The sequence below is a fragment of the Gymnoscopelus braueri genome (genome assembly GCF_963280865.1).
Source record: "Gymnoscopelus braueri genome assembly, chromosome: 20".
NCBI lineage: Eukaryota > Metazoa > Chordata > Actinopteri > Myctophiformes > Myctophidae > Gymnoscopelus > Gymnoscopelus braueri.
Window position 1 is genome coordinate 30810383 of NC_137622.1, and position 26884 is coordinate 30837266.

The following is a 26884-nucleotide window of genomic DNA, read 5'->3' on the forward strand; positions in this document are numbered from 1 at the left end:
TGCGGTCCAGCAAGTTTTTCTATCTAAATAACATATATGAAGAAGTAACCAACATACATCTGCATATAGCGCCTATAGGCGACAAGAAGAACAATAACAATCTTCGGCACAATAAAATCCTGAGTTTTAACAATGAGAGGGTAAAATGTACCCTTATGGGCCTCAGGGTCATTTTATATTCACTGAAGGCACTAGCAAGAAAGGCCATTGAATCATAAAAATTAGTAGGGTTCATCCTGCGATTTGCCTTCATGAGAAATCTCTTCCAGAGTTACTTTTCCAACCCATATGGTTAAAATACAATCTCAGACAAGCTTAAAAAAACAACTTTAATTAATTCAAACTGGGGCCATTTCATACAATATAAATAGGAGGATAAAAGTGTGAACCAAAGTGATTAAATAAAACAAGTAGTGCAGTGATCCATCATTGCCTTATACATTCATCAAGAACACATCAACCTTGACTCCATTGGCTGTGTTTAGCCTAGCTATTATTGTACAGTTCCATCAATAACATTTAGTCTGCTATAGTAAGGAACATAGTATGGTACCAGCTACTGTATATTGTACCGTCAATGTCAAATAGATTGCTATGGTATGAAACAGACTGTACCAGCTATATTGTACAGTACCATCAATGCCATATAGATTGCTATGGTGAAATAGACTGGTACCAGCTATATTGTACAGTATCATCAATGCCTTTTCTATGGTATGGAGCATAGATGGGTTTCCTGTTAGTAAACATGAGAGGATGATGCGCGCGCAGTGGAGGGAAGAGCCTGTAGAGGGCGCTATTACCCGCAGCAGCTCTGGTCATTGTACATTCATAAAATGAATGGTCTTCACCGGGTTTAATGAAAGTAGATTAAATGATGCAGTTTGTAATATCTTCTTTACTCAATAAAAATGATTTGTTGGAAGTTGGATCTGTTTGTATATAATAGCAGCATTATGCCTATTATGCCTAAAATAGCAGCATTATGCCTATCTAAATCCCGAAAATAACAACAGAGTCAATGGCGCTTCCGGTTCGTTCTACCTCCCGCATGCGCAGATGACGCACTCTGCTCTGTGATGACGTCGCGCGGAAACCCATCTATAGTCTGGTAAGGCATGTCAGAGTTTCTCAACCAGTGGGCTGGAATCCCAAATAAATGGGTGTGGCATTTCTGGCAGAATCAGAACAAGGGAATATTAAGGGACATAAAGTTATTTACTGTTATTTATCAGACCCCGACTTCATTTTATAATGAAGTCGTACCTCAATGAGAAACCAATTGAGAGCCACTGGTATGATACAATATTTGATCTTTTCATGATTAGTGTAGGTTTTCATTGCCAGTGGTTGGCCCAGTTAGTTTTTTGTCCCCAGATTTTAAATACAGCCAGATCACAGCATGGTAAACACTTGCCACTGGAGACGAGATATCTGACAAAAACTACATGTAGGCAGACTGGAGTTCATGCGCAAAGATATTATTATATTATGATATATTATTTTATATATTATTATACTATTATTATAACTGCAGCTCAACAAATATAATTATCTTCTTTATTACAATGTAATGAATGTTGTCTTCAAAATAAATAAAGGTTTTGCAATAATATTATGGTATCACATGCCATTATTGATTAGATGAGCTAAATTAACATAGACTGAATTATAACACTACGGAAATGTACATACATGGTAGCTCCAAACTTATGATCCAGCATTTACATCCAATATGATGCAATTTGTTGAATTGTCATATTTTGTACATTACTTTCTTAAACATGGTCATAATAGAGATCATAGCAAACAATTTCACAACACCAGTAAATGAAATGTCTAGGAAAAAAAGAAAATGAAAAAGAAAGAAAAAGGCAGAAGGGCAAAGGGCATGTTATTTTGGCAATATTGCTTCTGTATTCATACGATGTAAACATTAAAACGTTACTTGAGCATAAAACGAAGGTACATGGCTACTCTGTAGCAATGCTATGCTACTGTGTAGCATATTTAAGACAACATGGTCCATCAGTGCAAACATTCAAGAAAAATCCCAGCAGGTATGTTAAACAATGAAGGGGTTTTGTCCTGGTGACATCCCACTCTAAAATGTAATGAGTGTAATTAGTTTGGTATAAGTAAAGGAGCTATACTCCCTTTTTCTTTTTTCTTGTCTTTTTTTTGGGGGGGGGGGCGGGGGGGGCTCTTACAAAACAACAGAAAACACAATACAAATTATGTTCACAAGGATGAGAAATTCTGTACACCATTCATTGATAAAACAACACTTTTACAGACCGAATCCTCTAGATTTTTGACATATTATTGAATAAACTAAATAGTTATTAAAATGTACTTTTTTAATGCATCATATAGAGTGAAAAGCAGTGGCCACTGATGCAATTAAAAAAATAACCAGCCACCTCTACTATGTACAGTACTTGAAATAAATCTTGATGATGTTTAACCACTTAAAGCAACCCTTAGTTGACTGGAGTTCCCCAGGGCTCTATACTAGGCCCCCTCCTGTTTTCGCTCTACACTAGTACATATCCTTACAGAAAATCTACAAGCTCACAATGATCTGCTATTTTCACCAAATGTTCGCCCCCAGAATAGGGATGTGGTTAATCACTTAAACCCCAGCATACATATTCTGGAGGGGGGGGGGGGTTGGGACATTAGCCAAAATAATTTGATCTACAAGCTCAAGCCAAGCTTGTAGATTGTAGCTATTTTTGACAAAGCGATTTGGTGTAGATGGAAAAAAAGCAGTACAAGTACAGTTGCAACTCAGGTCCATTAAGACCATTGGTTCTCAAAGTGGGGTCCGGGGACCCGCAGGGGTCCTTGGGGGGGTTCCAGGGGGTCCCCAGCAAAATGTGTTAATATAGCATCACAATAATTTTAACATTTTATACTTTGGCTATTCAAAAATAGCAGATATACAAGCTCATAGCGAGTGCTGAGATGGGGGTCCACGGCCAAATACATTTCATTTTGGGGGTCCTTGACATGAAAAAGTTTGAGAACCACTGCGTTAGACTAAGAATAGATGGTTTAAGTGGTTAAACACCTGCCAGTGTACAGTAGCTGGCAGAGCAGCAGGATGACTCACCAGTTCACCTGCATCTGGTCGTTGGCTGATGATAATTTCCCCTGATGATAGTTTTTCCACTCCAACTGGATCTCACACTGAAATGAACTCCAAAAGAGAAAAATAAGCTGCAAAGTTCTGCAGTGGCGATACCCGTTTGCTGTGGAAATGAAGGCTCTATACTTAAGGCTCTATTTCAAATGCTGCTCATTAAAAACAAAGACCTGTGCAAATTTCTTTGTGCCCCTGCACAAGTACAAAGTCTGTTTGCAGACACATTTTCTCAATTGCTGTTAAGAGTTGGAAAATAACCAGGAAATCAAGAGAATACATCGAAGTAGTCAGGGACTGTTGGGCTGAAGTTGAGAGCCGTAGTTCCGCATTACAGGTACTGTATTCTCCATCAGTATGGTGCATGCTGACAGCAGCTGTGCAAGACAACATCAGTCTGCAGCAGTCGATTATTCTTCACAACAAATAAGACAATGGCCCACAACTGCATAAAGCACGTTGTATCGTCTATCTATTGACACTGAAAATTATTATTATTATTTCCGCCATACTTTACTAGATTTGTCATTTTGATAGCAGTTGAGCTGGTTGTGAACCTATTCACTCATGGTCCAAGTACTGCTCATACAGGAAGTGCTTGTGTGCTCTCTCTCTCTCTCCGTCTCTCACAGACACACACACGCGCACACACACACACACACACACACACACACACACACACACACACACACACACACACACACACACACACACACACACACACACACACACACACACACACACACACACACACACACACACACACACACACACACACACACGCTCGCAGCAGCTGCCTCATGTGCTCACAAGAACAGTCATTCAGATACATAGATACTCACACAATAGCCGCATGAGGCTATGCCCAGGACTGGGTTGCCATAGAAACACACTCCCTCTCTCTCAAACCATAGTTGAGGTTGTCATCACCCTGCCAACCCCGACCTTGGGAGAAAAATAAAACAGCAGGATCGCCTGGTGCGCTGTTCTGAGTCCACAATAACTTAACTATTATTGTCAATAAATACTCTGCTTTCCGCGTGCTCTGGCTGCCAGAGCTGGGCCTGAGGTAGGCCGTCAACTCGCTGCCTCTCCTGAGTGGTTATCGCTGCACTGTCAAAGAAACAAAAAGTCAAAAGGGCGCGCGGCAGAGGGCCAACGCTCACCGAGGTGTCAGTCGATGCGATTCCCGCAGATTGTGAAGCGGTCGATTTCCAGCAGGTCCTTTTTGGGAGTTCTGTGTTTCAGTTCGGAGCCCGCCGAGCCCTGCGCCGCCCCTTCCTCCTTGTCCTCCTTTTCGGAGGTGGAGGGCGTGGGAGGCTCTGGTTCTGGCTCGGGCTGTGGGCTAGAGGGCCGGCTGGTCGGTGGATTAGGGGCACAGGTGCCTGCGGTGGTGGTGGGGGTGATGGGTGAGGCGTTGGTGGGGGGGCCTGGTAAAGTGTCAGTCCTGGGCGCAGGCTGGGTGGTCACAGAGGACGAGGACGACGATGAGGAAGATGAGGCTGTCTGGCAGGGTGCAGTGGGTGTCCGTTCCGCCTTGGGTTCATCTGCAGAGAAAGATTGCAATTAAGTGTTTGTCCATAGACAGGCTTCATATTGGAGTTCTGTGGTACAAACTCAATAATTTGTGTGCATCAGTCATCACTTAATTAAACCCTATACTTAGTTGACCAGAGTCCCTCAGGGCTCTATACCTTAAAGAAAACATATTTTCCATGGTTAAAAACCGCCTCAGGCAGACGGTGTTCATGCCTTGTTCAACAGTCTGCTATTTTTGGCAATGTTCAGAATGCCCAGAATAGGGACGCTAGGGTTCAAGTGGTTCAAATCACAACAAATACAAAAAATGTCACAGGTGAACCTAATCGACTAGCTTGAAACAGCCTACTCAGTATCCTGCACCTGGAATTGACCTGCATGGAATTGACGTGTCAATAGAGAAGCTAGGGAAGGTATGGCAGATGGTCTAATAATGGATTATATCAAGAGAAAACTCTTAAATATAATCCTCTTGGAGATCTACTGTAGTGTTTAAGACCCTCGTTTCTGGACCACATACATACATACAGCATAGTCCTGCTACTCTGGACTCAATCCCCCAGAGTTTTCTCTGGTGTTCCTTCTCTTATTCAGTTTCCTCCCTCATATGCGAAGAACACTTTCATCCACATAGGGGGTGGAGGGTGTCATTAGGGGAGTTGACCAAAGAGAATAATTCATTATGTCCTATATCACAGAGACTTGAGTGAAGCTGCAATGAATATAAAATATCCTGGTTCTACAGAGACAACTATGAAGCCTCCGGATAGCACAGTGCAGCATGACGCTAACTTTACACCTCCGATAGCAGGCATAGCTTCATTGAGAATACTGTGCTGTATACAGGATAACTGCAATCTATTGCATTTAGCATACAGGTCAAAGTTAGCATTTCAGCAGTGAGGTATAAGGTTAGTGCTAGGGGTTTAGGGAAATAAATGCACTGCAGTCAACAAAAAATGAGTAGATAGTCCTCACAAGCAACAAACAACCAGAGTGCATGTTTGTGTGTTTCTGCGTTTGAAGTTGCTTTTGTTCTCCACAAAGCCCTCCAGCAACATCCCAGTAAGCTCTTACCGACTAGATTCTGGGTTTAATGCATTCTAATAGGAATCTCTAGTCAATTCTCCGCTGAATTATTCAGACTGAACTGAAGGAAAATATTCTCTACTAATATTGCTTTTTATGCAACCCAAAGCTGTGTTGTGGTGCTTGGTTGGCCTGCAATGTCTCGGTTTTCCGACAAGTCGGTTTGATGTAGGGGCCTTAAGGGTGGTAGCTGCTGCTCTCCTGGATACAGAGACTCAATACAAATGCACAGTGATACAGTGGGATCTTTGTTGTGTCATCAGTCTTTCTAGCAGACTAGCTGGCCAGTCCACCGCACACATTGACAGCAAAACAGATCTACTCAGCTTTGGCTAAGGACGAGTAAGTGATGCCACTGCCACTTCAAAGTGTGTGTATGTGTATGTGTAGAGATGCTCCGATCAGGTTTTTTGGGGCCGATCACCGATCACTGATCACCTGTCTGATCAGCCAATACCGATCACGGATCCGATCATGTGGGAGGGCATTTCTATTTTTTTATTATTATTATTATTTATGCATGTAGAATTTCTTTTTTACATTTATTTTGTAGCAATAAAAGACAATATGTCTCAAAACACTGGCTTACAGTTGAATTATTGCCAACCCAGTTCAGCAGCACCAGCAGCCTGAGAGATAGAGTGCGTTACAGAGAGAAAATAATACTTCTCCATACGACGGTGTTTTACCACGAGAGAATACTCCTCTATACAATGGCAATCGGATCGGTGAATTTACCCGTGATTGGAATGTCCCGATCAAAGCCGATAGAGGCATTATCGGCCGATCGCGATCGGAGCATCTCTATGTATGTGAATGTGTATTGTCGAAAGACATGGCTTTCAGATCGGCCTTTCAACCCTGCTTACAATAATGAAGAGAAGACTGAATCAAATCACTTTACTGCATAATGTTGTGTGTGTAAAGCTTGTATTGCTTGGGGACAGGATGTTACTGCAATATTCCTTCCTTCCTTAATATAACTTTTTTGAACCTGAAGAAATAATCAAGAATGTGATTATATTATTTTGGTTTATTTTATTGTTTTATGACCATACTGTATTATGTCTAATCATTGTGTTTGAATTGTACTCAGCTTGAGAGATGTAATGTATGGGGCTGTTTGTGCAGCAGTGACAGTGGAGCCAGGAGGAAAACAGAAGTTGGTTAAATGACAAAATTCAGCAGGAAAGTACATAGCACTTGTACTTTGGGCTAGTGAAAGCAGATTACCACACACAGGCACACACACATAGATTGGGTGTGAGGCACACTGGGCAATTCCAAGATCACAGGAGGGGTCAAGAAAGAGGAACTTGACGGTAATGATCTAATTCTGGACAGGATACAAACAACAATTGCAGAACCAAATTGCCAAAAAACGCAAAAATCAGACATGTGAACAATGACTCAGAAACAGCTATAGTAAAAGTATAAATAGTCTGAGAGTACTGTCACGGGGCAGCCCGTGCCCTATACACACACAATCAAGGAACTTGCGACCTCGAAACCAGTGTCAAACTGACAACCAATCTGAGGTCTTTTAAGCCTAAGACAAAAGTGTGTCTATTAGCAAAGGTTCCCCTATAGAGGATCATTAGACTAGGGAAAGATAAGGAAGCACTTGTTTGTATGTATATGTATTGTGTATGTTACTGTCATGCGTTTTATATTGTAATGTATTTTTAACTTATTGACTGTTAAATGTTACCTCAACGGAAATAAGTCTCAGGACCTTCTTGTGTAATCCTCAAACTACTGTAACCATGTGGTTTTTGCTTTTCAAATAAATCAAATAAAAAATTTTTTTTGAAAGTTTTAAATATGTTTATATTATATGTTTATTTATTGTCACTGTGGTGAAGCTAAGTTATTTGTGGGTCACCTGTCTATCCTCGGCAGTGCTGGCAATCCTGTTGATTGGAAGGTGCCAAGCACTGTAGAGGAGGGAGGGGTGTTTGTTCATGTTTGTATTATGTTTTGTTTAACAATTTGTGAATGTATTGGGCCTGTACAATATAGTTGAATCAGTTTGGAAATTCTTATGATTAAGAGTAATTGGGTAAGATAGCTCATGGGCCTTAGTTAGCCATAGTTGAGTTAATGAGTTACCAATTGATAATTACTGGTATGATTTGCCCCACCCGTTTAAAAAGGCAGGCATGCTTCAGGTGAAGGGAGTTCAATTTTGCTTGGCGCTAGAAGGTGTCAACACCAGTGGAGAGCAAACAAGGCCCTCCACTGGTGGACATGGAACTCATAACAACATCACGTGGGTAACAACAACTGCTATATGAACTTTTTTACAGCAAATTCCTTCATACCTACAGTACAAGAACGAAGAAGGGAGAGAAGCTTCCCCTCCCTTCTCTTTTATCTTACCTCCTGCCTAATTCAAGGACATACAGTATAGTCTAGATGGATAGGGGGGTCCACGCGCATAGGGTGGATTTTTTTACGCCACCTGTTTTTTCTTAATCCTTGAAGGGTATATTTTAAGATTCTGCCAGGTACCAAGCTGAAAAAATGGCCCGTGGGGTTCATTTTTAACCCTTTGTTACACACATCCTACCCAAATTCGAAAATGGAAAACAAAAGAAAACAGCATAATTATTGAAATAAACAACCTACAGGGACAAATGAACACATGTTTCCATACAATTAGGACCCAGTGAATTCATTAAAAGTGTTATTATTAAGATTCAAGCACATCTTGACTCTATTTAGGGGCAAAAACTGCACAAAAATAGCTGAAATTGTTCGGATCACATCTATACTTCTCTTTTTACTAAATCCTTAGGTGGATTTTTCCTTGCCAACTGTTCTTTTCTTGATCCTTGAAGGGTGTACTTTAAGATTCTGCCAGGTACCAGGCTGAAAAAATGTCCCATGGGGTTCATTTTGAACCCTTTCTTACACACATCCTACCCAAACCCGAAAATTGAAAAAAAGAGAAAACAGCATAACTATTGAAATAAACAACCTACAGGGACAAATTAATACATTTTTCCAGACAATTGGGAGCCAAGGAATTCATTAAAATGGTTATTAAGATTCTAGCACATCTTGACTCTATCACAGGACAGAAACTGTCCCCCCAAAAAGCTGAAACTGTCAGGGCTGAAATCAGTGCTGTTTCCTACTAACATCCAATGCAAGCTCTTATCATGGTGTAGTGTGGGAGATGGCTGATTTAAGCAGTCACACCTGGCTTGACTGAGCTGGCTGTGACTGCACACCTGTTGTGTATTGATCTAATTGATGCACACAGGATAGATCAGTCATTCCCACACACACTCAAGAGAGAGCCTGTCCGTTTCATGTCTATAAAAGCCATACAGACAAGACCATGAGAAAAGGAAAACTTTGCAGCACTGCTGAAGGCCCTAGAAAGAAGGTTCCACTCCAGTCATGCATTCTACATGTTCAAACTCTCTCTGAGTATGGTAATTTTACAGCCTTTGCCACCTGCAAAGGGGAACCAAAGGAAAAGCTAACATATCTACACAGCGTTCGTGATATGAGACTCTCTGAAGAAGCCACTTCACCCTACCGCATGAAGGAAATTTGTGACCTGATACCAGTTACATTGGAAGGCTTGCCTTTGGATATAACTGGCTATCATCAAAACTGTTACAAATCTTTCACAGGGAAATTGGATCGTTTGCAGGCTTCAAAGGCCTCTAACTCTGGTGAAACAGCATCATCGATAAAGGACTCCCTACGCCATTCCAAATATCAATCAGATCAGGATCGATCTGAAGGTCGAAGGTGTTCCTTCCCGTTTCCAAATCAGTGCATTTTCTGTGACAAGACCGATTTAAAAGTAAAATGCAAGACTGAACGTCTTACAAAGTTTCAGAGTTGGAAACACAAAGAGCCAGCATGGAAAGTCATTGAGCCTAGGGCATGGGAATTGAAGAGAGAGGCTCTTTACCGCAAGGTGCAGGGCAAGGACCTCTTTGCAATGGAAGCCATGTACCATCCAACATGCAGGAACACCTTCAACACTGATTACCAAAATCACATGCGTGGGATGGAGAGGGCAGAGAAGGTAACAGGCAACCTGCAGGCCCAGAAGATGGAAGCACATCAGAAATCGTATGTGGTGGTGAAGGACTACATTCTTAGAAATGTAATAGATCATAAAGAGATAATCCAGCTGAGATTCTTGTGCAGTTTGTACATCAAGGAGCTGGAGAGTCAAGGTTTTCCAAATCCAGATTACCGCAGTGAAAATTTATTAAGACATTTGCAAGGATACAAGGACATCTCTCATGCACTTGCCTTCTCCAAGGTACCACTCTGTGGTTGTGTTGAACTCTACCTTGTGTACAGGTCAAGCATTACCGTAGCTGAAGCAGTTTCATGTGCTTACAAGCTCGGAACAGCAGACCAGCTCCATGATGCAGCCCTCACCCTCCATGCTCTTATTCTAAAGGCATTCAAAGAGTCAAAGGATCTGCCATGGCCCCCAACAACACAGGAGCTAGATGCTGTGAAAATGGAAGAGCTGCTCCCATACGATCTTGTAAGATTTCTAAATTTGGTTCTGACAGGAAAAGCAGAGCTTGATGGAGAAAAGTCTGAAAAGACTCAGAGATTGATCTATTCAATAGCACAGGATGTGTGTCGTGCAGCAACAAACAGCAAGTGGAAACTGCCAAAGCACATCCTTCTCTGTGCCACAGTTCGACACCTCTATCGAAGTAAACAGGTGAGTAATCACTTAACATGTCCTGTCTATTACTCTTTGATACTGTAATTTGATTTCTTTAATAAAGCAAATTGCTCTTTTTGCAGCTCACTACCATCCTTGCGCGACGCGGACACTCAGAGTCATATGACTTTGGTATGGAGCTTGAAACTGCAATGACCATGGCTTTCGATGAGATGTCCACCTACCTGACCCCTCAAATTATAACAGGCGAGGGAAATGTTGTTTTTCACAGCGAGTGGGACAACCTCAACAGAATCACAACCAATGTTCATGGCTCAAATGTTGTAAACAGTGCTGGGGGTATCATGATTCAAGAGGTGAAGGAGGGCCATCAGAGTACCAATGAGAGGACACTTCCTCTCTATGAGAGATCATCCAAGATGAGAAGCCTTAAGCTCACACCTCCGGAGATGCTACCAGAGCTGGCTTTCAAGAGAGTTGGTCCCAACTTCCCCAAAGATGCCAGCTTCACCCCTCCTGCTAAAAACCAAAGATCATATGATGACTCGATGTTGGAGTACTACATCCATTTCCTCTGCAGACATCTAAGCAGCAAGGGAAAGCAGCAAGTGCCTGGATTTGGTGGCTTTATTTCAAGCACAGGAAAAGTGCCTCCTAGAAAGTCCACAATTGACTTTTACACCCCCATCAACCAGCCCATTACAGACAACGCAGTGGTGTATGAGCTACTCAAGAGGTCTGAGGCAGCAACAGAGGAGGTTGGGCAGCCCTACACGATCAACACGTTTGACCTGGGGGTGGTCATGAAGGCCTGTCCTATAGTTTGGAAGTACGAGGAGGAATTTAAGAACCATGTCATCCTCCCTGGAAAGTTCCACACAGCCATGAATTACATAGGCAAGGTCACATGGCACAAGTGTCGAGGTGCTGGTTACGCAGAAATCCTAATTGAAGCTGGTCTTGCACCCAGTGGTTGCCTAAAAGGTATACTTAGTGGGAAATCATATGCAAAAGCTCTGTTCAATCTTAAGGTGGTCACAGAGGCACTTGAACGGTTGCTGATTAATGTTTTCCTGGATGAGGAGAACATAGATATACCACAGGAGACCCTAGTCGGCCTTATCCACTGCTGCAGTCGTGAGAACCTTGATGCAGCTCTGAAGGACGCCTCAATACTCAAGGTGATTCATCAATATATAGAATTTCAACAGAAGGTTCGCAAGGGCCACCTGGGCAAGACAGGCATGTTCTGGCTTTCTGTGATGGATCATGCAAGGCTGGTCTTCATGATGGATTTTGCCGTGAAAACAAACAACTTCGAGCTCTACCATCACTGTAACGGTGCCATGGCAGATCTCTGCTTTGCATTCGATGGCCACAACTATGCAAGGTAATGTATACACACTATTCTCCTAATATTAAATTACAATTAATTTAATAGAATTTACATGCAGTATATATTTGTGTAGCATGAATTTCAATCATATTTCATTGTCTACAGATACCTGACCTGGTTCGAGGCGTATCTCACCAATATTGACCTCACCCATCCTGGTGCTCTTGATTACATCAAGATAGGAGCCATTGCTGTCGCAAGATCTTTAATCCCAGGGACTCTCTCAGCGGTAGACAAGACCATGGAGGAGACTTTCATGAAATTTGCCAAGACTTCAGGTGCCTCATTGTGTGGACACAATCATAAGCACCTCCATTTAATAATAGGTTCATAATATGTTGGTTGTGTTTACATAAACAATGTTTAAACGTTTGTTCAAACCAATAGTGTGACCAAAATGTAAAATAAACTTTTATGTTTGTCTTTACATTGCAGGTGGTCTACTTGGCCTTTTCAACATGTTCGGTGCATACCAGAAGTGGTGCCGCACAACCTCTGCACGTGCTCAGCTCTATGAGCTGACTCTGGAGATGTGCGGCATGATTGATGACCCTGACTGCCCAAAGGCAGGTAAGCACCGTGAGCTGGAACCTGCTCAGATCAAGAAACAGGAAGAGGCAGTGCAGAGGGTCATCAATGCGATCAATGGCTTCACCAACCCCTGGACAATCCCTGATAAACAACGTCTCTACTCACTGGCATCTGGGGCTCCTATGGTTCCAGAGGTCGAAAAGGATGTGCTGCAGGCCGAGGCTGCAGGCAGGGCTGCCAAACAGCAGTTTATAGATGAGCGGTTTGTCGCGAAGAAGAAGGACTTCTTTGATCGCCTCAAGAAGCAAAAGCTGAAGACGATGGAACATTGCAGCAAGAAGGTCAAGCTCACTTCTGCACAGGGAAAGGTGGATATTAACTCAACCTTATTCACAAATTTCTATATCATACTATTAGTCTAAGGCTTCACTAATGTCTTCTAAATTCCTTGCAGCTCTTTATGTACAAGGAGCAGAGCAACCTTGCCTTCCAGCTGCTTGTTAAGTCCCAGATGCTGGATATGCCCATCAGCATGGAAGAACTGATGCATTACCCCCTCTCGCCGGTTCCTCATGCACTTGGCACTCCTGATGGCTTTTTTGCCAAGACAAACAAGGCCTCCATCCTTAAGTATCTGCTCAAGGACAGAGATGTGGAGGTGGCATATCCTAAAAATGCACTCTTCATACAGGATGGCAATGCCCTGTTCCATATGATGGCAAACCTTGCACCAACCTGTGGAGAGATCTGCATGCAGCTATTGGACCAAATGATTCCCAAGCATGACTTCATCTTCTCCACAGATTGCTACCAGCCGGACTCTATCAAAGCCCAGGAGAGGCTTAGAAGAGGCTTCACTGAAAAGTACATCATCAACGGTCCACATACCCGCAAGCCCTACGACTTCAAGGCCTTCCTTGGGAATGAGCTTAACAAGAAGCAGCTCTGTGAGCTGCTTCTCAAGGTCTGGGGGAGCAATGAGGCAGCATCTCGGCTAGAGAAATGCAAGAAAGCAGTGGTGTGTGTTGATGGGAGAGCCTATGACCTAACTTCAACAAATGGAGAAGTAAGTTGACCAAGAATGAGGATAATATATTGTATTTAGCAGTGCTTGAAATTATTATTAATTATTATTATTATTATTATTATTTATTTGGGCTCTTCTTTACTCGTTACAGGTGCAGGCTTCTGAGATTCATGCCCTGCGGTCAAACCAGGAGGAGACAGACAGTCGTGTTGTCCTGTACCTCCATCAGGCTGTCAAGTGGGGCTACAAGTCCAGCGTGGTAAGGACACCTGACACAGACATACTGATGATCCTCCTCTACCATGCCAGCAGGATCAACCTCACCATATACCTCGACCACGGTACTGGTATGCATCGCAGGCTAATTAATGTGTCCCAACTGGCTGAGTCTCTGGGCCCTGAGTACTGCAGTACCTTGCTGGGATTCTATGTCTTTTCTGGGGAGGACTGTACCAGCGCCTTCAAAGGCAAGGGAAAGGTGAATCCCCTCAAGAAGCTGCAGAAGAACCCCAAGTACCAGAGGGCTTTCAGTCAGCTTGGAGAATTGTGGCTGGTGACGGATGAGGTCCAACAAGAGATGGAGTCCTTCACATGCATTATGTATGGCCAAGCTCGTATGAAGTCAGTCGATGCTGTGCGGGCTAAAATGCTGAAGAAAATGGTGGGTGCTGATCAAGTTCTGGACTCCAGGTCCAAAGTAGACCTTGAACGCCTGCCTCCCCCCAAGGTTTGTCTGATCCCACATGTACAGCGTGCCAACTTCAGAGTGGCCTGCTACAAAAGAGCAGACCAACCAATCTTTGAGAGGGCCAACCCCTATGATGAGTGTATGGGCTGGGAGAAGACGATGGATGAGGGGGTGTTAGAGCCTGTCTGGACAATTGGACCCATCCTCCCTCCTTCTCTTGTGGAGGTACTGGCCCAGAAAGCAGAGGAAGAACAAGAAGCAGATTCCTCCAACAATAATGTGGATGAGGAGGATGGAGAGTATCAGGATGAAGAGATGGAGATTGGGGAGATAGACTTTGATGACCTCTTTAGTGATGATGATGATGATGATTAGTTGTAGTAGGGCACATACTGCTTAAGTTCGTAAAATTAAAAGGTCAGAACTTGAATGATGTAATATAATAGTATTACTCAATTATTTTGTGCAGTTTTTGTCCTGACGTCTAATAAACATTTTACTGTGAAAAAATGCATTTCTCTCTGTATCTTCTTACTCAACAACTGCAATTACATTTGTTTTTAATGAGAAATATATTTTTAAATAGGTTTGGGCCTTGATTATACAAACAATATAATGCATAACAGCTTGTAGAGAATCTTGTTCATATTATTATATCCTATTTCCAATAATAACCTAATTTATCTTGTCCAGTGTACTATTAGCTATAGTTAATTTGCATTATTGTCCTGAAATAGAGTCAACATGTGTTAGAATAACCATTTTAATGAATTCCTTGGCTCCCAATTGTCTGGAAAAATGTATTAATTTGTCCCTGTAGGTTGTTTATTTCAATAGTTATGCTGTTTTCTCTTTTTTTCAATTTTCGGGTTTGGGTAGGATGTGTGTAAGAAAGGGTTCAAAATGAACCCCATGGGACATTTTTTCAGCCTGGTACCTGGCAGAATCTTAAAGTACACCCTTCAAGGATCAAGAAAAGAACAGTTGGCAAGGAAAAATCCACCTAAGGATTTAGTAAAAAGAGAAGTATAGATGTGATCCGAACAATTTCAGCTATTTTTGTGCAGTTTTTGCCCCTAAATAGAGTCAAGATGTGCTTGAATCTTAATAATAACACTTTTAATGAATTCACTGGGTCCTAATTGTATGGAAACATGTGTTCATTTGTCCCTGTAGGTTGTTTATTTCAATAATTATGCTGTTTTCTTTTGTTTTCCATTTTCGAATTTGGGTAGGATGTGTGTAACAAAGGGTTAAAAATGGGCCATTTTTTCAGCTTGGTACCTGGCAGAATCTTAAAATATACCCTTCAAGGATTAAGAAAAAACAGGTGGCGTAAAAAAATCCACCCTATGCGCGTGGACCCCCCTATCCATCTAGACTAGTAGTTCTTCATCTGCTCCAAAGAAACAGTGATTTATCTAGCAGGTGGTTTGAATCTGTTATATCATGTGGATTTGTTTTTAGCAGTGTAGCACATTTAGGTGTGATCAAATAAACCATACTTTCAATTTATGAAGTTTCACTTATTCTTTAATGGTTTATTATGCTGAATGTTTTAACATAAGACAGTAAATAAATAATTGCAGGGTAATCAAATGAGCTCAGATATACTCCAGGCTCCTGACAACTGCTCTTGCAGTTGTTTCGTCTATCCCCCCCTCCTACCCCTCTGTCACACGTCTGAGTGTTTTGTGTAATTTTATTTATTTGAGGTTAACTTGACTAAAAGGTTTAGTAACCTTTGGTAACTAATCAACCATCAACAGGCCGTTCTACATCAAATGCTAAGATCAAATAAACTGGACTTTTAGTTTGCTGCATTCAGGCCTTAACGATTTACAGAAAGTCAGGAACCTTCCTGTAGCTGTGTTTCAACTCAAAGCTGCAGGAACAGTTTGTCTCTTGAAGGCTAGCACCCCTCGGAAACCCCATCCCACCAGGAAGCGGTGCTTTTAAGTCGAGGGAAGAGAGAGAGACTTACCACTTGTGGATCACAACTCCCCACCACTGTCTCTACCCACTCGCAAGAAGATTTGCGGTTTTCAACAAAGTACTTGCTGGTTTCAGGACGGAACCTGAAGATCCTTAACAACTTGACTGCCCGACCAGATCATATTAAAAAAAGGTCAGTTTCATTGATTATGGTGTCATGGCATCATGAAATCTTGTGTTGATTTTAGGTTGTTCTAATTCCCAAATAGCAGATCTATACCCACTTGTTTTTTTCTGATATAGTGCCTCTGAACTTGACATGTGGACAAATTGACATGTGACAGTGAATTGTGGCTCTGCTTTGTATGAGATGAGTCCATACATTTGTAGCACCAATGTAAAATATATATGTTCTTCCTTTCTCAAGGTCATGGCTAACATCACGGACACCTCCCCTTCTCCAGATTATGACTATAGCCTTCCTCCTGATCATTTTTGGGGGACCATCAATCCAAATCAATTGATGAAACCAACTGACGATCAACTGATCAAATCGAACGATCAACTGGTCAAGTCGCTCAGACTCCTATACGTGTCGGCTTATTCTTTCGCTCTACTCGGGCTGCTGCTCAACCTGGCTGTGATCGTGGCCCTTTTCAAATACAAGCAGCAACATCCCCGATGGACACAGATCCTCGGCTTGGCGATCACACATCTCATCCGCTGCCTCTTCCTTCCTCCGTCTCTGATCAGTGCTTTCAATTATTTCTCCTGGGAGTTTGGAAACGCCATGTGCAAGCTGGGCTCCTACGTCACGTTTGTCAACATGTTCTCCACCACGCTCATCATAACCTTCTGGAACGTGCGCTGGTGTGTCCCTAAGAGATGCCTCCCCGGTGTGACCGGCAGAGCGGTCCTCGTCAGCTGGTTCCTGGGAGCCGTTTTAGCCGCGCCTTCCTTACTGTCCATGGAGCTGCAGAAAAACGACGGGACGGATGGAACCGTTTGCATCGAGAATTACGATTTCATCAAACAGAAAAGCCCATCTCCACTGGCTGTGAAGAGAATGAAAGCTGTGATGGTTTCCCGCTTCCTTTTTGGACTTGCGTTTCCCATATTTGTTATTGTGATGAGCCACTTAATTAAACCTAGGAGACAGAATGTTACTCTAGAGACTCCAGAGAGAGAGTCACTAGTTTTATGGCCTGTGACCTTCAGCCACTTCATTTGCTGGGCTCCTGTATTGTTGCTCTCGGTTCTTCAAGTCGCAGTGATGAGAGGCAGCGTTGTCTTTTCGTATGGTTTACCTGTCTGCACAGTGTTGTCTGTGTTCAACAGCTGTATCTGTCCACTCATCTGTCTCTGGAAGGGAAAGAGGGAAGCTGACACCAGTCCAGACCCTAGGATTTTGGTACTCGAGTCCAGTCTTGGTCTCGAGACTGGACTCGAGTCCACATTTTAATTTACTCTGTCTCGTCTCGGTCTCACCCATGATTTTACTCGGTCTTGACTCGGTCTCGGACGAAGGGACTCGGTACTCTTCCCCCAGCGAGACCACTCAAGTCCAAGTGCAATGCAATCATTTTACTGTGTCCCTCCCATTGCAAGGAGCCCATTCATAACTATAACTACAACCCTACCAGACACGAAGGAAGGTTGCACAAGTAGTACAAATAAGGACAAGCATGCGACTTCCTTGTAGTACTGTGTGTGTGTGTGTGTGTGTGTGTGTGTGTGTGTGTGTGTGTGTGTGTGTGTGTGTGTGTGTGTGTGTGTGTGTGTGTGTGTGTGTGTGTGTGTGTGTGTGTGTGTGTGTGTGTGCGTGTGTGTGTGTGTGTGCACACGTGTGCGTGAGAGAGAGAGACAGAAAGAAAGAGAGTGAGTGAGTGTGAGACTGACTGACTGAAAGCATACTGTATGTGTTCATTTATCTGTGTGGGCATACATTTATTTTCTATATTCAAGTATTAATATTACAGTAGGCTATATTTGGCAGCCTTTTGTGATATTGTCATTAATAGCTAAAACTAAAGTAAAAATGTTTTGTTCAGTGCTAAGGATAGATTAAGGGAGCGTGTGTGATGTCACCGTCCAATCCTTGTGGCCGGTTTATGTGGCCTAGTCTTGTGTAAACAAAATAAAACCTCTTGAACATCGTGTCCCATCTTTTCTGACGGACCAAATTGTGGTCAGAAACGATTGTTATATTTAGAAAAGATGGAAAAAGTAGATGTCTTTCTACACTGCTGAAAGAACAGATCTACAAGCTAACAATGCATCACATCGCAACCCATTTTGAGCTTATTTGTCATGATACTGACCAATTATACTGACATGATACTGAAATGATACTGACATGATACTGACATGATACTGACCATGATACATTTAGTTGATTCTGAGGAAGGCCAATAGGCCGAAATGTCAATCAAATACTGTAAATATGGAGCCAGAGTGTGCAACTTTTTTCCTCCCTTTTAAGATTGTTCCCGAAGGTCAGTACCTCACCAAACCCTTGGTGTGCGTTACCGTTCCTGCTACTGAACATGATACTGACATGATAGCCTGCTGGACATGATACTGACATGATACTGTCGAAGAATTCTGAGATGAACATTTAGATTAACTCAAATATACAAAAATAATCCTCTCTCCATAAACAATTGTGGAAAAGTTGGATGAGATTTACATCTCGTCTTGATGAAGGTATTTATGTTAACGGTATTTTCTGCTTGTTGTGACCAGAACAGCTGTATACAGATTAGATCTCGTCTGAAGATCTGTTGTCCTGTGTTTTCTCAAACCCCCTTATTATAAAAGACACTTGTCAGGGGGTGGACTAGCAATACAGATTGTTATTGTCTCCGCCAGGCCGAAGGCGTGGCGAGACTATGTTTTGCACCCTGTCGTGAACCAAATTGAAGAGAGTCCCCGATTTATCACTTTTTGATTTATCGTTAAGAGGCAGAACAGCGGCTGATCACCGTAGATTTGGTCTCCTAAACTACAAAGGGTAATGAGAGTTTACTTGGTTTTCATGATTCTGATCAAACATGACTATTTGAAGTTGAATCAGTTATATGCATTATACGTCAGTATAGGACATAGGTACTCTGAAGAATCTGATTCATTTGATCATTTATAATTTGGCTGTTATATTGAATTTGTACTGATTGTTAATTATGCTTATTACTGCTGTTTTCATTTCGTATAATAAATTAACCTGCAGAAAAAACATGGTAATTATTTAACCTATATGACCAAGATGGAATGAGGTCCTCTATTGGGTATTTATACTGTAATTTATAAAAACGTTAACATCATGCATCTATAGATCTAAGGGGTTCCCTAACCTTGTTTGGGTATTGATTAAAAGGGTCTGGTTGATATTCAAAAAGCAACACCTTGGATTTAGACAATCTAATCGATTCAAAATAATAAAACCAGTACCACATCACCTTGCACGAGGTAAATAAGATAACGGACGTAAAATAAGGTGATTATATGTATTGAGTATTATGGGGTTGTTCATATTTAATACATATACAGTAGATGTAAAAAGGTGTGGCCTTATGATGAAAGTGTCTGTCAGCGAGTATCTTATGACATAGGCTTAAGTGCATTTCTAGGTGTGGATTTGTATTAATTCTAGGAATATGTTAGACAGAGAGCCTATCGGGATGAATGAATGTTAATTTTTACGTATCTACTACGTAAATTACCCGCTCGACTGTGTGTGTGTGTGTGTGTGTGTGTGTGTGTGTGTGTGTGTGTGTGTGTGTGTGTGTGTGTGTGTGTGTGTGTGTGTGTGTGTGTGTGTGTGTGTGTGTCAAATCTCTAATATTGCGCATGTGTTAACAGCAAAGCGTCATTGAATAAAATTAATAAAGTAGAGATGCCATGGCTTACCAGAGGGAGGAGGGACTTTGGTCTTTTCTGTTCTACTGGGACTCTTCCCTGAGGAAGACGAAGAAGAAGAGTTGGAGGGCCTTTCAAACAGCTTGTCCTCCATGTGGGCTCTCTTGACATAAACGCATGACTTCCCCAGCAGCACAATGCTGTTCAGCACCTTCAGAGCAACCAGCCTACAGAGGAGAGACCAGGGCCATGCGTTAGTTACAGGTTCAAATGGACGCTGCCATTCGCTAGCCGGATTCAGCTGCCCTCTCTTGCAGTTAACTACTTAAACCCTATATACTTTGTTTGTGCCGAATTTAGGGGAGAACAAGGTGATCAGATGAACTCCCTCTGGTATTATGCCTGTGTTGTTCCCATAAAAAAAGAAAAATCAGTTCCCAACAATCTGTGTCGATGCTGCTCGGTGACTGCAATTAAATCATTCGTTGTGTGAGCAGTGCGGAAACCGACAGCAGCGGACCTATGCTATGAGCAAGGCATGTCTATGACTCAGAGTGGTGCATTTGTTGTGTGCCAGAGCAGATGATACCTGAACCCAATGACACACTACTGCAATGTATATAAACTATTAAACATTGAATTAAGCATATGAACAATTAATCTCTTAAAACTGTGGATATAACTACTGATACTTATGCTCATTACAAGCGCAGTATCACATAGAGAAAAATAGCAACATGCTGGTGTAACTGTTGTTTGCCCATCCCGTCCTATAAAAATAACCATTATTTACAACATGTTACATAGGGTTGGTAACAGTACAATGAAGCTATAATAATCAGACTAGTCTTACCCGAGATAAAAGAGGAACACACACGTTGACGAGAGAGCTCCCTGAACCTTGACTGAACTCATCACCACACGGATCAGCTGTTAAAACACACACAGAGTGAAACACATAACTACATAATCCCCTGAGTTAATTTGAAGGCATAACTAAATATGCCTTTCCTTCGGCAATACATGCAATTACATCAAGGCTTGTCTGCCATACCAATGAATACATTCCCTTGAATATAACAAGCCAATCAAGAGCAAGTTAAAACGGGAGTTAATGGCAAAATTTGGCTTCCCTGGGGTTCTGGGTGCCATCAAATATACACACGCACATAGAGAATGCGCGCACCTGTGTATTTTAACTGTAAGGAGACCCACTCTCAACAAAATTGCACATGTATTCGCAAATTACCCTGAGTCAATCCACCATGACTCCTTCACATTAGCCAACTCGTATCTGTCATTCCTGCAGTCTTCCGGGGGCATCGCGCCCCGGAGGGGTCAGGGTGGCTATTCATTAACACATTAAATTCGGGAACACATCTGTGTCATTTTAGATTTGAGCTATAAGCATTATTTTATACTTTGGCTATTCAAAATTTGCAGATATACAAGCTCATACCGGGGTACCCAGTGCCGCGATATGAGCTTGTAGATCTGCGATTTTTGAAAAATAATTTTGTGCAAATCTTTGAATATATACATTTTTAAAGCGAACATTTTTCACTCAAATCTTTGCTTCTGGGGGGGTCCCTCGAACAAAATATTTTGAGATGGGGTCCGCGACCAAATACATATAATTTTCGGGGTCCTTGACATGAAAAACTTCAGACATGGCTATAATTACTATAATTCATGTGAGTGGTTTTTCAATCGAAAGCTCACGAAAAGCCGCCGTTGCCATGCATCGTGGATGTGTCAGGGACATTGAGGACACATTACAGGACATTCGAGGGCGTGATGCTGCCTTGTGCCAATGAATGCAGATGCACCAGCAGCAGCAGCACAGGTGAGGAGGGATCAGGTGGCAAGGGAGCTGCTCCCTCTGTAGCGCGGTATGCAGACAGAATGGTTTATTTTGGTACGGTTGCATCATCTCAATGCAGTAAGAAATACTTTACAAACACGGTTCCAGGGATTGAGCTTGCATGATTTACATTTCTATAAGATCCGCTGATGAATTAACATTTAACAATTTCAGGAGCACTCTGTGCTATGAGCTTGTATACCTGCTATTTTTTAATAGCCAAAGTATAAAATAATGGTTAAAGTGGTTTAAAAAAAAGACAGATGCTTTTCCCAGTCTTAATGGGTTAAGGTAATAATGATGACCCGTTATTCTACCGATGCCAGAAAATGAGGACACGCTTGCTGCTACCTCCTCCCACGTCTGCCTAAACTTGAGGAGTTTGAGAGAATGGTGGTAGTCCCATACTTGCACGCTTTAGCCTCACACACTGTCTTCTTCTACAGAAAACATTTGACTTTTTTGTTGAAACTCTTCTCCAATAGCAATAGAGAACTGTGCACATGCAAAAGGATATAACGTGGATATGGATACAAAGGTGGATAGTAGTGGATACCATTACAAAACATATTCACAGTTGCAAATGGCAAAGCAAAAAAAAGGGTAGATTTCTAAAACAAACTCAAAATACTAGGCTTACATATGAAATAAATTGACAAAGATTAAAACTATGGACATTTTCTCTGTGACTTTAGACCTTGAGAGTTTTGTAAACAGACAGTTTCAGTACAGTTTAAAAAAAATTGTAAAGCCTTGTTAAAAAAAAAAATCTTATTTCAGTTAACAAATTGCAGTTGATAGATCAGTCTCTCTTACCAGAACAGCCAAAGGCAGAGGGATGAAGCCCATTCTTCTTGCCACAGAGTCACTGTAGTCTGTACAGGCCTATATGCAAAACACAGGCACAGAAGAACACACTATTCCTCAAACTACCGTACTAACCCTGAAAGTATAAATGCGGTTATATACATGACTGATATTAACAAAAATGGAACAGGTGCCTACGTTCTTCTGTCGACTGCTGACGAGTTCGAAGGCCAAGCTAGCTCTGTACTCACTGTAAACCTAGAGAGAGAGAGAGAGAGAGATCACGGACACTCATTAACCGAGCCACAATGCATATGTGCACGCATTGTGAGCTTGTAGATCTGCTATTTCAGGCAAAGAGATTTGGTGTAGAGGGAAAAAGCGGTCCAGGTACAGAGCCAACTCAACCAGGTTCAATTTACTAAGTCAAGAGGGTTTAAGAGGTTATGGAACATGTGGACTGTGAGGCTTTAGTTCCTACACCATCACATTTAGCTAAAAAGACAATAGTGCAAAACGTGTTATGGCACACTAAATAGAAGCATGGACCTGTGTGGATGACAGGCTAAACACCAAAACACTCTTTACTGCTTAAGCCGCCATGAAATCAAGTGACAGCCAACAGCAGAATAATCCCTCGGACGCGAAGAGCGTTGAACCCACACACTTCAATCGCTACATGCGTTTCTTGTGTAAACTTCAATCTCAAGAAGTATCCCATGTATCCCACTCCATTGTATAAATCACATCCCGTCTCCCATGGCCTCCCCTGCACTTACGCTAGATTTATACTACTGTATAGGTTGCGAGCTTTAGGTGCCGTGCGCGACACAGGCACACAACTAAGTATGAATCAGGATTTACTCCAACATGCCCTTGCCTTAGGGGAAATAAATACATATAATGTCTCTTGTTGATACTCCTTTGCTGTCTATTCCTAACGCAATCATTCAGTTACAACTGGATTATTGTTGGTGTGCAAAGATCTAAATAGATTCTTCCTTTTACAGAGATTGTAAAATGATTGTCAGTTACTGACAAAGTGGCTAATCGCCTATTTTATTGTACCAACCACATTTGGCAGGCAGCTGGTGGCAATTTTCCCTTACATTCCATGAAGTGTGAACATTTGAACGCACTACTAAACAAACAACTGTGGGGGAAATTATTTAAAACTTGAACAGTGTGCTCCTCAGAGTGCAGATCTCCGACAGGCCAGGTTGCCTACCCAGAGTTGTGTCAGTCGTGGGGTGCAGCCACGACTGACAGCGGAAAATCTTGACAGGTGGAAATGAGCGCAATCTTTGTTTCATGATCGAAGGAATACAGGGGAAAAAAATGTTGACTGTAAGACCTACAGTTCAAGAGTTATAGGCCAGCGGCCTGTCATAGTGCCACCATGAGGCCGATTTGCTAAATTTGGGAGGTTCTTCCTTGGCCTTTAAGGCGGCTTTCCATATACATGGACTTACCTAGCCCCACCCCACACCGCCCACCACAGCGACGGTTTCCACTACAATGAAGTGGGTAGAGTGGTGTGTAAGTGGTACTAAACTGGTGCCTAAAAAGTACCCAGTCTTGGGTAGGTCTGAGCTGGGCTAAGCGGGGCTAAAGCTGTGATAAAGCTGATTGGTCGGCTCACAGCTGTGTCTGTCCACTCAGGTGTCTGTAAAATGTAAACACTACGGTAGCAGTGTTGCCATGTCCACTTATTATAAGCAACATTGGGCTTATTTTTCTGTAAAGTTGCATGTAAATATTGGTAGTACTTTTACTCCACTACAATTATCTGAAAACGTATTAGTTACTAGTTACTAGTTACTTTTCAGATATAAATGATTACATTATAAAACATACATTAAGCCCTATTTTATACCTAGGCTATTTGAAAATAGCCGATCTACAAGCTCACAACGCATCGCATCATTGTAGATCTGCTATTTTCAAACATTTTAGTACTTACTTTTGGTACCTTAAGTACATTTTGATACCAATAGTTTTTGTACTTTTACTCAAGTAATTCCAGACTTTCACTTGTAGAGTGCTTCTACATTGCAGTATTGATACTTTTACTTAAGTAAAACATTTGAGTACTTTTTCCACCACTGCTTGTTTCTAAAATGTAGTTGATTATTTGGGGCTTGTTTCATATGTTGTTGAAACCAGTGGTTCTTAAACATTTTCATGTCAAGGACCCCCAAATTAATATGTATTTGTCAACATTATATATGTATATATTTTTTTTAAATAGCAGATGCACACACTCACAATGCGTCGCATCGCTACGCGTTGTGAGTTTGTAGATCTGCTATTTTCAAATAGCCGTAGATAGTCGCTTCTTTTGGGATTGTTTTCATAGACCTGATTGCTTATTTTTTTCTGCTAAACCTGGCAACAATGAATGTGCGACGATACACGCTAATAATGTTTTTTATATAAGTGATGGCAACGTGTTTAAACACCACACAGGTCTTCCCAACAATAGCGAAGATTAAAGTCAGGGTGAACATGGCCAAATAATAACTTAAGAGCCAAACTAGCTCTGAGGAAGCACGCTAGCATTTAGGCTAACCCTGTAGCCTGAGGCTAAGTTGGTGTGTTAAAGAAAGGGGCGTTGATTTCCTTCGGGAGGGGAGGGGAGGGTGGGGATTTTGCGATTGGGGACTTTTGTGCAATGGAAACGCAAGACATTTTGAAGCGGTGCGGTGCGGTTCTGGACTGTACTGGACAGTGTCGTGCTTATGCTGTGATGGAAAAGCAGCTTTAGTGTGCCTGCAAAATTTCACACCAATCGGTCCAGTGGTGCCAGAGATTAGCTCACAGACAGACAGCCTGGCGAAGATTTAAAAAAACAGTGGTAGTATAAAAAAAATTGTAAGCACAAATATATTTCTTTATCCACAAGTGCATGTCAATTGATCATTCAAGTGATCCCCAGCCAGGCTAACACAGTAATAGATAGAATTCAAAGCTTGTCAGAGTGTGTTAATTAAAATCCTGCTGGTTTAGCTTCCAAGTTTACATATTTTAGCTACGCTGGGATGTGTGCCCTAATAGTTTAATATAAATCTCTCAATTGTGCTCTAGTTTTGTACCATCTAACTGGCTGCAATAGCAACACGATTTCCTCCTCAGGGGGGCAGGGCTCAGCAGTTTTAGCACATCTTATTATAAAATCAGACCCTTTTAGACGTAATTAACATGTCGGCATCCTTACGTCGGCAGTGATGTCGTTGAACTTGGTGATGAAGGCGTGTTTGATGATGTCGACGATGATTTCAGAGATGACGACCATGCAGAAGTCGGGGACCAAAACCCATAGGTGGTCTGGGGGAAAAAAAAGGTACATTGACAGTATTTATTTGTTTTAAGAAGCAATTTATGAAAGGGGGTACAGGAACAGGCATTCTCTTTTATCAGCAGCAATGGAGGAAATGTTAATTTATCACGGTTAGTGCTATCCACCCTGAACCGAGTGGCAGCTCTTTGAGCAGAGGTAGATCATCACTTCTTAACAGAGGGAATGGAAGGACAGGGCTGTTTATAAAAGGTCAACTGTCAGGTTGTAGGAGTGATAAACTGTTAAAATGTCCCGCAAGGTTCCGAGGAAGACAGGTTGGATTATGATTGAGCTTGTGTGATTTATAGTCAGAAACTTAATTATGCAGAGTCGTCTGCAACTCTGGGAACACAGTATTTGATGGGGAATGGTGGCAAGGGAGTGAATAAGTCTATGAATTTGCAGAAGGTGCATTGAGCAAGGAGGTGATACAGGGGGCTTATGGGTGGTCATATATCCAGTGTTGGCAATGCTGAGGGCAGAGAGGTGGTGTGAGATCAGGCGAGGGTCTGAACACTGTCTGTCTGTGTGTTGGCAGCTTTCTGTGCTGAGGCAGACATGAAGATTATTGTAAAACCATTATTCATGGCTCCCTTTTTCTGCTGCATTGCTCAACTCCTGCTGCACTTTTGACTTCATCGCCGAGGGGAACATTCTAGAAATTCTCTTTTTTTAACATGTGCCACTACAAGAAGTCATCATATAACTTATCTCTAATGAGAACACTAGGGCTTTTTGTGTTACAATATACTAATCAAGAATCACTAAATAGTTTGCAAGAAGTATACAGTGAACGCCCACTGGTCCTAATAATTAGTTAGGATGGGTAAATGCAAAGGAAAATGTTCACTTACTGTATATGCAAATATACAGTGATAGAAATACCCCAAAGAAGTGGGGACCAAATTATTCAATGAATCAACTTTATTCGTGTAGACTCAGGGGTCCATTAAAAAACAGGGGGAAAAAACACTATACATA

At 41.9% G+C, this 26884-nt stretch overlaps 1 protein-coding gene across 4 annotated transcripts in view; it reads right to left on the reverse strand.

The window, feature by feature from the left end:
* Positions 1-317: 317 nt before the first annotated feature.
* Positions 318-26884, reverse strand: part of tapt1a (transmembrane anterior posterior transformation 1a) — a 43549-nt gene continuing 16982 nt past the window's right edge. For 2 of the 4 annotated variants that reach the window (XM_080416984.1, XM_080416983.1), the window contains 6 exons: positions 25781-25890; positions 22762-22821; positions 22573-22641; positions 20746-20822; positions 19944-20119; positions 318-4695 (listed from right to left, as the gene is read on the reverse strand). In XM_080416984.1, coding sequence (XP_080273110.1) covers positions 4322-4695; positions 19944-20119; positions 20746-20822; positions 22573-22641; positions 22762-22821; positions 25781-25890 — 866 coding nt within the window. In that variant the 3' untranslated portion in view covers positions 318-4321. The remainder of the gene's footprint in view (positions 4696-19943; positions 20120-20745; positions 20823-22572; positions 22642-22761; positions 22822-25780; positions 25891-26884) is intronic. The other 2 variants (XR_013932299.1, XR_013932300.1) reach the window with 2 other exon arrangements.